General features: G+C 43.1%; 1 protein-coding gene across 2 annotated transcripts; it reads left to right on the top strand.

Moving 5' to 3' along the window:
• The first annotated feature begins 441 nt into the window (after positions 1–441).
• Positions 442–14936, top strand: KCNG3 (potassium voltage-gated channel modifier subfamily G member 3). Of its 2 annotated transcripts, none has more exons than XM_075089019.1 (2): positions 442–1573; positions 9244–14936. In XM_075089019.1, exons 1-2 carry the CDS (start codon positions 918–920, stop codon positions 9887–9889), a joined length of 1302 nt encoding a protein of 433 aa, XP_074945120.1. In that variant the 5' UTR covers positions 442–917; the 3' UTR covers positions 9890–14936. The 2 variants fall into 2 exon arrangements, with proteins under 2 accessions (XP_074945120.1, XP_074945119.1); XM_075089018.1 differs by having other exon boundaries at positions 673–1540.
• The last annotated feature ends 1081 nt before the right edge of the window (positions 14937–16017 follow it).

Below are 16017 nucleotides of genomic sequence, written 5' to 3'. Positions count from 1 at the left end.
GCCCCACCGAAGGCACCGCTCTCTTCCCGGTGTCCGTACACTACCTAAGGAGGGAGAAGTGTCTCCTCACCCCGACGCGCACGGGAGGGGTGTGGGAGGGGGCGGACTTTCGAAAGAAACCCGCGTTTTGCGGGAGAGCCCGGCGGCTGCAGCCGGGCCCCCCCCCCCGCCGCCCGGCGGGACGGGCCGCGGGGAACAACTGAGGCGGGGCGGAGGGACAGGCGGGGGCAGCGGCCGCCTTCAAACGCCTCACTTGCTTTTATTTTTTTCTTCGGGAGGGGAAAAACGCCCCCAAAGTGTTACTTGGCTTTGGTGGACGACGTCGCTCAAGTGCCAGCCGGCGGGGCGGGCAGCGGGACTGGGGGGGTGCCGGCTCTCCCGCGCTGTAGCCGAAGTCCTCTGCTCGGGGGGGTGTCCCCGAAGGGGCGGGGAGAACCGGGAGGGCCGCGGCACCCCCCGCGCTGCGCTCCGCTCCGCCATGTGCGCGGGCGGGGAGGGAGGCGTGTCCCCACCCCGCCGCCGCCGCGCCGCCTCCCGCTCGCCTGCGAACCGGCACCGGCGGAGCGAGAGCGGAGCGGCGCAGGGCGCGGAGCTCCGCCGCCCCGCCATGCCCGCGGCCGCGCCCCCGCCCCGGCGGGGCCCCGCGGAGGTCCCCGCCCGCCGCCGGCGCTGAGGCCGCGGCCGCACCTGCGAGCGGCATCGCCCGGGGCGGGGGACGCGCAGCCTCCGCCGCGCCCCTTCTCCTGCGCGGCCGGCGGGGCGCCTCTTGCGCCCGCCCGCCCCGTCGCCAAGCGGGAGCCGCTAGCGGTGCCAGCCGAGCCGGAGCCGGGGCAGCCTCCGCCGCCCGCGCTGCCCCCGGCCCGCCGCCCTGCCCTGCTGCCCTGCCCGCCCTTCCCCTCCTCCGTCCCGCCCAAGCCATGAACTTTGGCCGCGGCCCCGCGGTGGTGTTGAACGTCGGGGGCACCCGGTACTCCTTCTCCCGGGAGGTGCTGAAGGATTTCCCGCTGCGGCGGGTGAGCCGCCTGCACGGCTGCCTCTCGGAGCAGGACGTGCTGGAGGTGTGCGACGATTACGACCGGGAGCGGAACGAGTACTTCTTCGACCGGCACTCGGAGGCATTCGGCTTCATCATGCTGTACGTGCGGCACGGCCACCTGCGCTTCGTGCCGCACATGTGCGAGCTCTCCTTCTACAACGAGATGATCTACTGGGGGCTGGAGGGCTCCCACCTCGACTACTGCTGCCAGCGCCGCCTCGACGACCGCATGTCCGAGACGTGCACCTACTACGCGGCGGAGGAGCCGCCGGGGGAGGCGGCCGGCGGCCCCGAGGGCAAGAGCCGCCGGCCGCCGGCAGCCGAGAGCGGGAAGTGGCTGGAGAGGATGAGGAGGACTTTCGAGGAGCCCACGTCTTCCGTGGCCGCCCAGGTCCTGGCCACCGTCTCCATCCTCTTCGTCATCGTGTCCATGGTGGTGCTGTGCGCCAGCACCCTGCCCGAGTGGCGGGCGCCAGAGAACCGCAGCGTGGAGGAGCAGAGCAGGTACACAGCAGAGTCAGTGAGGGAGCCCTCAGGGTAGGAGGATCCTTTATTTTCCCGCTGTCCGGTCCCCGTGTGTCCCGTCCAGTGTGTCCTGCCCCATGTTCTGATGCTCCACAGCTGCAGCCGCCGGCGGCCATCGCCTGCGCCCCTTAAAACTCCGGCCCCGAAGTGGGGAGCCGGGCCGGGCCGGGGGACGTCTCGGGGGAGCGGGCGCTGCCGCTCGGCGGCTCCTGCTCCCGCCGGGCGCCCGGTGGCTCCGCACGGGGGGGGCGGGCGTGGGAGCGGGCTCCCGCGGGGGCAGCCCCGCCACGGGGGGGCCGGCCGGGGGGCTCGGGCCGGCGCAGAGCGGAGCAGGTGCCGCCCGAATACCGCTCCTCTTGTCTCTGAGGGTGGCTCCGTCTGCGGAGGCTCTCGGAGCTCGTTTCCCCCCTTTTAGGAGCCGCGGGGCTCCTTAACCCACATAGAGAAGTTCAGACGCTCGGGAAATTATATTAGGCCTTACGACTGTGGGTGAAAAAAGGGAAATAAAACCCTAAAAGAATGCAATTCCCTTCTCTTTTGCTTTGGGAAATGCACAGTCCTGTCTGTACTCTGCGTGTATTCACAGAGGTCCTTCTGCTGGAGCAGATCCAGTGCCTGTTACGGTTCTGCTCTTGTAAAATCTTGTACGTGGGAACAGCCTTACCCCGTTCCTCTTTCCGTCTCAGACTGTCTATGTGGGGAACGCAGGAGACGATCACACTGTGCATTAAGCTCTTACAGATGCATCATATAAGCACCCCAGTGTATGAACGTAACAGATGTTTGCATTTCCTTTAGATAAAACGTGTGTAAGCACACTAAACGCTGCAAAACAGTTGCGGAAACCAGGGCACGAGGTATAAGGCGAGCCTCGCTAGTAAGAACAAACCCTCTTTCATCTTCTTTGTGACCTCAGGTTTGGGTTACAGCGATGCAACTCTGTTGACTTAAAGTAGCGTTGCTCGCTCTCTCTCTCTCTCTCTCTCTCTCTCTCTCCTCTGTTCCCTAGAGAACAGAATCGAGACCACTCTGGTAGGATTTCTTCCACAAATAAGACTGACACAGAAAGAAAGAAGTAAACATTTCTTGTATTTGCTAGCTTCTCCCTTCATTTAAAACAGACAGGATATTCAGCAAAAAGTTTTCAGCTTCTGCTCAGCTAAAGTGAAATCACAGCCTTGTCATTATGAAATCATCATCTTTTACCGGACAGTTAACTGGAATGCAATATAATATATCCTAATAGCCAAATTAATTCCTTGGAAAGCATTTTCATAGCTTCATTATTTTAATGGAAAACTGTACCTGTATTTCTCATTGTAGCTGAGCCAAAGAATGAATTGTATGAACAAAAAGAAAGCAGATACAGACTGAGCAGCTGTTGATTCCTGCTTAGATTAAGATATGTCAAAAGCTCTTACAGGCTCTTCCAGTTAAAAAGCCTCACTTAAGCTTTGCAAGGTTATTTCAAAGGATGGATGCTCTGGGTGATCTTTTTGTAAGGCAGCAGATTGCTTAGGTACCCCCAATAGCCGGGGAAAATAGATGCAACACTGCCGCAGCATTAACGACATCGGTCGTTATCTTTGTTCACATCTTCGTGGTGTGGGAGTCAACAATTTTTCGTCTTACTGAAAGAGTTCAGCTTGCAGAGGAACAAGGCATATGATGTGTAATTTCTCCTTCATAGTACCTTAGTCTTGAAGAACATGTGTGTACACCTAATTTTGCTCTCTGAATGATTGCATATTATATACCAAGTGTTTGAAGGGTAAGGTCCAAAATATGTGTAAGGTGCAGCGCGGCCAAGCGCTTCACAGGGCAGTAAAGGCTGCTTTTCAAACCAGAAGGACCACTATCGATGGCAGGGTCAGTTCCTTCAGTACTGGTTGTAGCACTCCGTGGAATCGCAACACACAAAAAAAGAGAACTGTAAAAGTTGTGGCTGAGCAGCTTCTAACCATCTTCTTGGAAAAGTCTGTTGCATGTAAACACCAATACAGGCTGGTTCGTTTCATGTGTGAATTAACCCATGTGCCCTCACTGCACGGGAACTGATGGCAATTTAATGGCGAACCCATGGAAAGCCGATACCAATGTGTTCCTTTCAGTCCACAGCTGGTCACCTGCTGAGCAGGCCTTGTTCTTGTATGGGAGCCACTCCTTTCTTTATTGCAAATGCTGCATCATGACTGAAAAGCCTGTTATATCTGGAAAAAAAGGTGTGAGCTACAGTTGCTTTTAAGTGAGTGATCTACTTTAGTTACAACTACTTAGACGTGCCATAGGATTTGACCTAACATGCCCAGTTGTCACCTGACTCTATTTCCCTTTATTTGTTTATATTTTCTTTTGTTTGTAGTTATTTCCATTTAAGATGAGTTAGGTTTTCAAACCTAATTAGCTGAGTGGCTTATTTGAAAGTCTGACCACAGAAATCACACAGGAGTATCTGGGATTGCGTACTCTGGCAATACTGTCCACCTTAGGTGAGAAGGCTTTTAAAAATCTGGCCACTAGTTTCTGATACATTTGAAAGTTGGAAGCCAAATTCTGTCTTTTGTTTATTAACCACGGTTCCTCATTGAAATAAAGAAAGTCAATCTAACATGATAATACAATAATTTTTTTTTGTCAAGAGAAATTGTGACATTAATGCTGTATGCAAATGAGTTTTGACTCACATGGCACTGCACTTACTAGTATGAAGATTTTACATTATTCTAAAAACATATTTTGAAAAGTTTTAGAAGTGAAAATTGCATGGGCTTATCTAGAAGCTGTAGATTTTAGATATAACCGACTATTCAGATCAGCATAAGCCACTTCTAAGAAGTGAGAACTGCCTCATGAAATTCAGCAACTTTCATTATTTTTAGTCTCTCACATGCTTAGTAATAAAACCCCCTGTCCTTCCCTCGATGTTATATTACGATTCAGAAAGGTGCCACATGGATGATTGCCGTGGCTGAACTGTGGTAACTGTCCCCAGGACCACTTTGTTCAGCTGTAGTGAAAACAGCTCTAGCAGTGTGTCTCTAGCTTAGCTGGACGTCATCTCTAGAAGTGAGAGTGTCACTAACTCTGTAATTTACAAAATCAGCCTCTTTAATGAGGTTTGCAGCGAGGATTACTGTGGCTGCCAGCTAATACCAGCTGTGTTTATTTTTCTTGTATGAACAGCTCTTCACCAGAAGAGGAATTGAGTCCACCAAACTTTTCTCAGAAACCATTATGTTGTTATGACTTTTCATAGTGACCACACTCTCAAAGGCTACTACTTCTGATCCTGTGGAGTAACTCCCTTTAGAGGGCAACAGAGAACTCCACAAGTAAGCCTTTTTAAGGAGAGAGGGATGGGGAATCTGACCTCTGAATTTCACAGACCTTACAGACACTGATGATATAATTCCCTGATTTGCAGAGGGATTGCCTTTCCCAGGTCCGTTCGCAGGAGGAGGGATGAGTTATTAATTTTCTTGCATATTAAGATTTTTGCTCTCTTCCCTGACTTGGCACGTTTCACTTAGAGTTGAAGATTTGCATCAGATTTGCACAGTTTAGGAGCAGACAGCAGGGACACCTGTCTCCCCTTCTGTTGCTTCTGGCAATTTCAAGTCATCTTTGCTCTCCTCTGAACTGTGCCAACAGATGCATACTGCAAGTCTCTGATCAGGGACCTGTCCGTAAACTGATCGTAAGCATAATCTTTTGGGGAGAGCTTCTAAAGCCTGTAATAGGAAGTAATTTGAAGCTGCTTGACTTACTGCCAGCAGTTCTATCTACCTGCCTTTAAATTGTTTTTCTAACGCTAAATATGTGTAGCTTGTTAGCACAAGGGAGACACTGCTGCCCCTCTTCCACTTACTAATCATGATTAAATTTGTATTGAAAGAATCATTCAGTTATCAAGGCTGTATGATTGTTGTGTTCTTAAGCAGACACAAATAAACACAGTAACTTCTTCAAACAGCATCTCTCAACAGATGCCAGTGGGCTTTTTCTCATCTCTGCAAAACATCAGCTTAAGAAGTTGAATTTTAGATGCACAAAAATCGTTACTCCTTTATGGTGGTAGGATTTCAGAACACCCAAATGCTCATATCCAACAACTTTCCTGGGTAAGATCTAAGCTGAACACCACATTTTTGCGAAGTTGAAACAGTAGGCTGAAGGTAAAGAATGGAACTACAAAATTAAAAACACGGAGGTGGATTCTTCTAATGAATTTCTGAGCTTTTTGAAAAACAGAAATAAGACAAAGAACAGACATGTATCGCTGCCCGGCCACAGGAGAACCGTAATGAACTCACCGGGGTAGGTGCCACTCGTGTTCGAAGCAAATGGAAAGACGCAGAGGACCCCAGGACTCGAGGTGTTCATATTCAGGTATCCCCTGCGACCTGTGGAAGGCATTTGCCCCTTCCCTGGGGAGTGCTGGGTCATTACAGCCTCCCACATAAGGCACCGGAGTTTAATGCATCTAGATATATTATTGCTATCAAAGCAGGGACAGAGCGGAAAAAAGCCAGCAAGGTTTTTTAATGCAGGGAAACTAGCTCTTCTGTGGCCCTTACTCTACAGTTTGTAGTGAGACAGAAACCCTGTTGATTTCAAAAGGATTAGGAAAAAGACATTTGCTGAAACAACTAGGAATCTTCCTGAGCAGGAATTTGATCATTCTGGCTACTGCTTGGACATTTTTCAGGTTTAATGTGCTTTACATGGATATGGGCTTTAGCAACAATTTAACAAATCAGTGCTGACAGACTTTAATCTTTAATCCTGTCCTACACTGTCTTTATCATCTGTTTTCCTCATGTGTCCCGTTGTTGTGTATGTTTATTTACAAGCTTAATAGATAATAGTGCCACTAACGATTATTTTGGCTAGATTTCAACCAACTCACCAGGGATATTGAAAGTATACAAATTGGCATGCTGGGGCAAAGAATAACACTAAGTTGAAATATTCTGAGACATTCACAATATGATCTTTCAGTAATAACAAACTAGTCTTGTTAGTGATTGAAAAAATAATTTCTGCAGTGGTTTAATTCATTGTACATAAAATAGCTTATTCTGAAAGGAAGTTATCAGATGGAACAGAAAATTGAACGGTGATGGGTTTACAGTAGAAACGAGGCTCACAAAGGCTTCATTTTCTGTTTACAGACAAAAGACTCATTAGAGTAATCATGAAAGATTTAAGTGCCAAGAGGCTTAAAATTTTAGGAGAAAAACCCTCTTTCATATGCTTACGTCTGAGACAACGAACAGTAAGTTTGAGAATAAATAACCTGTAACTGAATAAAAATTAGGACTTAGTGTTTTCTCTGGTTATTTATAAATTTTGTGGGGGATCTTCAAGGAAACACTTCAGGAGTTTGTTTTTAATTTTCCTGCTCCTTTTTGAATACCAGCTATTTTAAAACAGAACTGATGGGGGAAAAAAACAACCAAAAACTGTGATGGAAGTTTATAAAATAGGTACTATGTTTTACCAAATAAAGCTTGTGATTTAATTATATAGCTATGCATTTTAATACAGCATTATTCCAGGCATAAGGAATAAAAGGCAGTCTGTCCTGTGAATATGCAGCAAATATCAAGAATTGATTACAGAAGATACAATAAACTTCAGTCTTCCAAGTGCATGTATTTTATTTGGCTTTAACTTCACACTCAGTTAAGTTCTCTTGAGGACTAACTATTCTTATTAGATGTTATTTATCCATTAACAAGGTTAGCTGTAAAGATAAGTCACTACAAGGGGAGCAGCAGGGAGACTTGATCTGAAAGTGGAAACATAGTATGTAGCACTGCAGATTTCCCAACAGGCCAGAGGTTTCTAGTTCTTCTCACCAAAGTACGTACTTTTACGTGATTCACCAGGCCTGCCGAAATCCATCTACACAGGCAAAAAGGAGGGACAAGAGAGGAAAAATGAAAAATGTTTCACTGGTGGCTAAGAAGTAAGGAGAGGAAAGAAAAAAATAAGGGACACCCTTCTTCATTATCTTCTCCCTAGCCAGGATGCGTATAACTGATGAGAAAGAAGGATAGATGTAGAATAGAGAAATGGAAGTGCAATATATAACAGAGTGGCGGTAATGCATCTTGCTTTGTCATATTTGCATCAGTGATGTTCCTTAGCTCTCTTCAAGTCCATTCTACAATAAAAGGCTTCTTCAGTCCTTCCTACTTAAGCATAACTTATTTACAGTATCTCATGCTAGGAGCTGCCGGAGTGAAACAGTTCACATTTCATTGATTTTTACTTGCACAACTCTTCCCCAAAGTTCTGCTGGACCACTGAATCAATGTTGATTCATAAAGAAGACTTCTACTGAATCACAACAATCAGGACATAACTTCCTTAAAGCTCAAATCAGAGATAACCTGTGTAATTTGTGACAAAATGGCAGACTCATATCTAACAGTATCAGGGCATCAGAAGGAAATACCAAGTGAAAAAGCTTTAAATTGTATAATTACAAATTGCTTTTTCATTTAAGTGTTCCATGTCATAGGATACAGGCAGCACTACCAGAGAAATCTCATAAAATGTAATGAAATAGAGTCTGTCAGAATTGCAGTGAGCACAGTCTGAATTCTTAAGAAAAGGGTCATTTTCAGATGGGAGAGTTGAGACTACATGCACAACAGTGATTACATAATCATAGAGCAGCATTTTCATCTTCCGTTTCTACCTTCCGCTGGTTTCAAGTTGAGATATTGTCAAGTCTCATGCACTACACTGGGACTTGAAAATATTTAAGATCATAATGAAATCACCTTCCAGGATTTCTTTTCTTAAGGCCATTATTTGTGTTTGTCAAGGAGATGATCTTGCCTACTGCTGTGGTTACCTTCACATTTTTGCTGCAACGCAGTTTAGGTGGAGTTACATTTAAAACAAAAGAAAAAAATTCAGTAATGCAGAGTATAGCGGCAAATGGAAGGACACAAGCGTATTACTTTGTGTACCCGATGATGAAAAATAAAATACAATCTGTATTTAGTGGCAATACCTATCAAGTTCTGAATATAATTCTAGGTAAGCCTTTCCTTGGGATGCAAATCAGTCAGACTGGTTTAGGATGGTTCCTGAAGAGCCGATTTGCATGAATTATCCAATGCAAAAGCTGATTTCTGCCTACTACGTCTTCACTTCCATTTTAGTTTAGCAGTCTGGTTCTGTACATTGCTGTTCATAACCAGCAGTGCACTGATCCACAGTCCTTGGCACTCCAAGTGGATCATGCCTCACAGATTTAAAACAAACAAAAAAGTGAACAAAACTCCTCAAAACCCAACCAACCAAAAAAGAAAAACCAGTGTTCTAGATAAAGTTACATGTTGGCATCGGTGGCATACCATTCCTGTAGGGTTCCAGGTTTTGTAGGCATATTTGCCCACGATTAGGACCAGCAGCAATCTATACTTCAAAGAAAATGATCGGTGAGTGAGTTCTTAGCAACGATCAGTTTAAAATCCTCACTAGATCCTCAGGTTAATTGCTGAAATCTGGTGCTACATGCATAGGATAAGAATAGCGTGGCTTTCTGTTTGTCATTTGTGAAGGTCTGAGTGTCAATTTGGTAATATCTGTGAACAAACCGAAAATCCACTGAAGCTTTTGCACAGAACATAAATACTGTACTTTGTTTCTTTTGACAGGATAATTGAAGCGATCTGCATAGGCTGGTTCACTGCAGAGTGCATTGTGAGGTTCATCGTCTCCAAAAACAAGTGTGAGTTTGTCAGAAGACCTCTCAACATCATTGATTTACTGGCAATTACTCCCTACTACATCTCTGTTCTAATGACAGTTTTCACAGGGGAAAATTCGCAGCTTCAGAGGGCTGGAGTCACCTTGAGGGTCTTAAGAATGATGAGGATTTTTTGGGTGATTAAACTGGCTCGTCATTTCATTGGCCTTCAAACACTTGGTCTGACTCTGAAGCGTTGTTACAGAGAGATGGTGATGCTACTTGTCTTTATCTGTGTTGCTATGGCAATTTTCAGTGCACTTTCCCAGCTTCTTGAAAATGGGCTGGACTTGGGAACAAAGAATAAGGATTATGCCAGCATTCCTGCTGCTTGTTGGTGGGTGATCATCTCGATGACCACAGTTGGTTATGGTGACATGTGTCCCATCACTGTACCAGGAAGGATTCTTGGAGGAATTTGTGTGGTTAGTGGCATTGTTTTATTAGCCTTGCCGATCACTTTCATTTATCACAGCTTTGTGCAATGTTACCATGAGCTCAAGTTCCGATCCGCTAGGTACAGTAGAAGCCTCTCTGCTGAATTCTTAAATTGACCAAACTTGCATTCTGTTATAGTTACTTGCTGAGCTTTGTCTTAGAAGAGAATGGTGGAAGGTCCCTTCGCGTGTCCTCCTTGACTGGATGGTCCTATGGAACAACATTCTCGCCAGCCTGGAGAAAGCCTGTCACCATTCAGACAGGAAGGATGACCATCTGCCTTGGGCACCTTGCAGGGAGAGGGAGTGATGTTTCAAATTTGAGGGAACAAAAGAGGATTCAGAAGTCCTTAACCAGACCAGTTTGGTCTTTGGTTTGCCTTTCCACACAAAAGCAGAACAAAAAAATGGGCTTAACACTGAGATTTGTCATTCCCATAATTACATCCTCTACCATTCTAAGCAACGTGTAGCAAAAGTTTTTCTAAGATTTCAATATCTAAATGCTCCGTAGAGGTATTGATAACTTCTTGCCTGAAGTATCTCCACTTTTAGTTCAGATAACCAGATTAGACGCTGAAGGAGAATCACTGCTACTTTTGAGTAGAGCTGGTTCTGTAACTCAGGAAAGATGAAGAATGTAGGCCTGTAGGGCAAAAAATCTTAAGGCCTGATTCTGATCTTTGATGAAGCACAAAAATCTGTAAAACCAGTGAAGTTGGTGTCATCGCTCTGAATTTGACAATTCAAAGAAGTGCAAGAAGTGCACCTCTGAATGTTGTGTCAAGGACTGCCTTTGCCATAACTAATTTATTCTCTGGAACCAAATCATTAATAGAAGCAAGCGTTGTACTTTATAAAGATCAGCATTAAAAAACCAGGCATTGATAAAGATATTTTCTTGTAGCTTAATGGGGGAGATATCTAAATTTTATGTACATTCGGTTCAACTCCATCTACCTGAAGTTACGTATTCATAAGCATAGATTTTTTTCCCCCCATTTAATTAAAAATATATATCATGTGAAAGTTCTCTAAGACAAATTATAAGATTCCATCACTTGAAACAGTCTGGAGAAAGCACTGGAAAACAAGAGTAGCTGCTCCCTGTCAGATGAGACTCTTCATAATTTTTAAATTCTGCAATCCTTACTGAAGGATACACTTTACCTTAATGGAAGTTTTAAAAACAACTGTAAAAGGCCCAGACCATATCAAAGAAAGTAAAATCCAGAAGTGTGAGTTGCACTTGGCAAAATGGTTTATTCTCCAATGTAACTACAAACTTACAATGAATCAAGTTAGGTTCTGAAATATTGTCCACTACATTTCTTGTGTAGTCCTGCTTAATAAATAGCATCGTTCAGTATAATTCTGAAAGGCTGCTATGTAGAACTGTGCAGTTAGATACTAAAACATGTTAAGGTACAGCTTTACAAATTTGGGTACCAATAAACATCAACAGGGAGCTTTCTTATTAACATGGAAGTTCAGAGTCATCAGTCAGCATAGTTGAATTTGGTGTGCTTGCCTGGAAATACCGCATTTACTATTACTGTGCCGTAGAAGCATCTTTTATATACATATTTGTTAAAAGCTTTAGAAGTAAAATGAGTACCACTTAGAAAACATATCTCTGGAATTGCTCACTCAAATAAAAGTACCGCATTGGTCAGTAACCAGCACATTGAAGGCTCTACCCTGAGATTTGAAAAATTCATTATCATTTTAAGTGGTCTTAGTCTTAAGTAGTCTTGGAGAATTACATTGCAAATACTATTTCTCTGAAGACCTGAAAAGAATTTTAGTAGCCTTACAGACATGCTTGACTCTTCCTTCAGTAGTTTTTCAAGACTACATTATTAAGTAACGTTACAGCCATACCTCTGTTTCTTGCCACTGACACATTCTGGTGTTCAGAAGCTTAGCTCTGTAGTTCCCTGTACTACTATATTGATGCCTTTTGTATCAGAATCATGTTGCTCAGAAACCGGTTCCAGCATTCCACAGAGAGGTGAGTATGAGAGAAGCAAAAATTTCTTTCTCAGGTGAGATTCACAGCTGATGTTAGTTAGGCAAGTTGTGGCTTCAGAGACACTTAGATGTTTTACACCAGTGGAGATGCTGGCTCTGTATTCCTGCATGTGTCCTGCATATATTATATATCGTAGTCAGTTGAAATGCTTTTTTTTCCCTCACAAAAAATTTCTTCCTTGACAAAATTGAAATTTCAGACTTTAGTCCAAACACAGCTGTTGAAGAAAATGACATTTTCATCTTCTAATGAAAAGTTTATTTTGACAGTATCAAAACACTTTTCAAAGAGAAAATAGCTAATTTTTTTGTATGCTGCTCCAATTTTTTTTTCCATTAAAAACAGGTTAAAAAAACCCACATAAGAACTTATCCCTACAGATTTTCATATGCTGTTTTTAACACTTGGGAAAAATACTGTTTTTCATAATACTCCTTAAAACTTACTTTGTCTTTTGTCCATGTATTGTATTTAACCAAACCAATACTCTGAGATGCAACCCTCCTCCCACAAAACACCCAAACCATCATCACGATGACAATAGTTTGATGCATTTCAGTACTACCCATAAATCTAATCTTTAAATGCATGTACAAACAAAAAAATATAAATTAAAGCACATAGTAACTTCTGAATACCAATATGTACCATGAATCATTTTGTATAAGCAATTAAGAACAGGAATTTTTCAAAGATCCAGGTTATATGTGGTATGCAAACAAAATGTTTGATCCTTTATAAAGTGTTTTCCAGCTAAAGAATCCTTTCCCAGTGTAAAAAGATTATCTAATGAAAATAATCATGTGAAGGAATAAGTCTATGGAGATTATCTTAAGTCGTACTGTGTTTTTTTTAAAATAGCTTATGTTCACTTTTTATATGGCAAAATGTGAACAGAATGACCTAATCTATTTTTTGAGTTATAATAAAATATTATTTTGAAACTGCTTTCTATATAAGCCCACTAAGGAGGGATACTGGGGTGGTGTGGGGTTTTTTTTTGCTTTTTTATTGTTGTATGGTTATCAGTGTGTAGACTTCAGTTTCCTTAGAAACCAAGTTGATGTAATGTGATCTCAATGGTAGCCTTAAAACAGAATTTTATAGTAAGTGAATAGGGTTCCTGACTTCTAGTAATATATGTCATCTTACTTTCAATGGACCAGTGGTGTTTTTAGTGAAACTTTAAAACAACTGAATATGTGTAGTGAAAAATAAACACACTTTTAAACAGATGAAACTTTTACTAAAAGTATACTTGAACCCATGTTTTATGCAGACATGGGGTGCAGCACTGTATTTTGAAATACAGCATTTCAAAGCCAAGTGAAGACAAGCTGGATCATTTCTAATCATTGCCAGTTTGAACCCTATACAATAAAATACTTCATTGGCAGTACCTTTTTCAACGTCTGAAACATTCACAGTTGGAACAAATTAGATTAAATACAAATATAATAAAACTGGGCTAAATGAAGACAGTTTATGTCATTTTGATCCAGCCTTTCTGTTCATCTAAAACTAAAACCAATGCCAATGACTTTTGAACTGCCACTGTATGTTTTGATGACAACAAAGGTTAATAATACATTATGTACTAGGTTCACTCTTTAGGGTTGACCTATTGGGAACTATATATTAGCGGCAATCCTTCAAAGTACTGCGTATCACTTAAAAGCATTTGATCGTTAATGAAATGACTGGAATGGAATGATGTCTAAGCTACATTTTCCTTCTAGAGTTCTACATGAAGCACCATCCCAAAAATCACAAAGAATGGAGGATTATAATTTCCCTTGATGTAAGACTTGGAAACGATATTGTCTTGATGAATACCCACAAAAAAAAAAAAGATTAATTTGATGATTTTAAAGTTTTATCAGCATAGTGATCAGCCCTTTAAATATGTGATATTCATTCTTACTGTACAATGGCTTATTCTGGTGTATATAGCAGCAAGTTTGAAGAAGATAAAAATCCTGTTAATGTAAGATGCAGATCTTGATACCCATGTATTTAAAGGAAAAGGTACTGGGTTTTCATATCATGTATGCGATTTGTGCCCGTAAAGGAATCTGTCTTCAGCTTTTGTAGCGTTCAACCCTCATGTTTCCAAAATAAAACTGAAGTCCTATGGGTTCAAAACACTTGTCTCTTCCCCTCTGGGTAACAATTAAAAAAAAAATCTTACCAGATCTGAACATCTGCCAGGAAGTGGTCATATGCACACACCAGCCAGCTAAATTCAGCAGCCAAACCAGTCAGTATCCTGGGAACCAGCATGAAGAAGGTCTGCTGTGCTCTGAATTTTCTCCCACCTAAGAGGTTCAGGATAAGACTACTGATTAAATTTTGATCATTTGAAGTACCTTGAAAATTTTAGAATTATCCTTTCAAATGAGCTCCTAAGGAGACATTTGCTGGAAAATTAAATAAGGTATGCATAACAAAAAAGATTACATTGCTTTATAAAAAAATCTTTCACTATGATTTTGAAAAAGAAAATTGAATCTCATTTTCTGTTGATTGTAAAAGCAAACATACAGATCAGTATACGTGATGCTAGTTAAACTTGCTACATAAACCAGATCCCCATTTAAAATAAGTAGACTTACTGAGAAAGGGCTTCCAGCTTTGCTAGAGCTGTAGCAGTTTATGCTGGCTAAAGAGCTGTCCCAGCCCATATGGAAGAAACAACAATATGCTGGGTTTCACTGGGTTCAGTGAAAAACTGATATGATGTATGGCCTGTGAAGTGCAACACAAAGTAGGGCATATCTTTTGCAGACGACAGGATAGGTTAAGCATCAAGAAGGCTGCACAGTGAGCCACCAAGAATGACAATCTGCTTGACAAGAAACTTCAAGAGCCACAGAAGAACAAGAATATAAATCTTTGGTCAAATTAATAAAATGTGAATATTTCCAACTACACATTTTAGAGTCCTTTATTCTTTACAAACACAAAGGTTTGTAATTTTATAGAACATTAATTTTATATATTGTTTGCTTCTCTGTAAAGAAAAATGTATACTATAATTTGAAAAGGTAATAAATGTAGTTTTCTGATGTGAATACTGAATTAGATGCGTAAAATCACGTAATAAAATTTGCTGGTCTTGTTGCTATATTTCCTGGACTAGTGGTCAAAACACAAAAGTTTACAAAATGTGTTCTTTTTAGTGAATTAATTCTGTGGCTGTTCAGATTGGTATTGTACCTCGGCAAAAACTTTTTTCCTTTAACAGTTTTTGGCTACTGAGAAGTCTGCCATATAGAACCTAGGAGTTTTACTCAATAGAGAATTTGAGTATTTGATCCAGCAGTTAGTCTGAGCCAAAAAATAAACCTGAACAGGGTTATTCTTGAGCAACTGAATATCTATTATAATAATGGCCAACAGAAGTGTTGCAAAGCGTTGCGGTCAACAGCTCGATGTCCAAGTGGAGACCAGTGACGAGTGGTGTTCCTCAGTATTGGGACCAGCACTGTTTAACATCTTTGTTGGCAACATGGACGGTGGGATTGAGTGCGCCCTCAGCAAGTCTGCTGATGACACAAAGCTGTGTGGTGCGGTTGACACACTGGAGCGAAGGGATGCCATCCAGAGGCTCCTTGACAGGCTTGAGAGGTGGGCCCATGCAAACCCTATGAAGTTCAACAAGGCCAAGTGCAAGGTGCTGCACATGGGTGACGGCAATCCCAAGCACAAACACAGGCTGGGCAGGAAATGGATTGAGAGCAGCCCTGAGGAGAAGGACTAGGGGGTGTTGGTTGGTTAGAAGCTCAACATGACCCAGCAATGTGCACTCACAGCTCAGAAAGCCAACTATATCCTGGGTGGCATCAAAAGAATTGTGACCAGCAGGTCAAGGGAGGTGATTCTGCCCCTCTACTCCGCTCTCGTGAGGCATCACCTGGAGTCCTGTGTTCAGCTCTGGTGCCCCCAACATAAGGAGGACATGGACCTGTTGGAGTGAGTCCAGAGGAGGGCCACAAAGATGATCAGAGGGCTGGAGAACCTCTCCTACGAGGACAGGCTGAGGGAGTTGGGGGTGTTCAGCCTGGAGGAGAGAAGGCTCCGGGCAGACCTTATAGCAGCCTTCCAGTACCTGAAGGGGGCCTACAAGAAAGCTGAGGAGGGACTTCTTACAAGGGCATGTATTGATAGGGCAAGGGGTACTGGCTTTAAACTGAGAGAGGGTCGATTT

Source organism: Phalacrocorax aristotelis, chromosome 3 (assembly GCF_949628215.1).
Source record: "Phalacrocorax aristotelis chromosome 3, bGulAri2.1, whole genome shotgun sequence".
Lineage (NCBI taxonomy): Eukaryota > Metazoa > Chordata > Aves > Suliformes > Phalacrocoracidae > Phalacrocorax > Phalacrocorax aristotelis.
This window is presented reverse-complemented; position numbering and strand designations above follow the sequence as displayed.

Coding starts and splice junctions, on each gene's coding strand:
- KCNG3 (XM_075089019.1), top strand. CDS start 918: ATGAACTTTGGCCGCGGCCCCGCGGTGGTGTTGAACGTCGGGGGCACC. Junction 1,574..9,243: donor TCAGTGAGGGAGCCCTCAGG/GTAGGAGGATCC, acceptor TTCTTTTGACAG/GATAATTGAAGCGATCTGCA.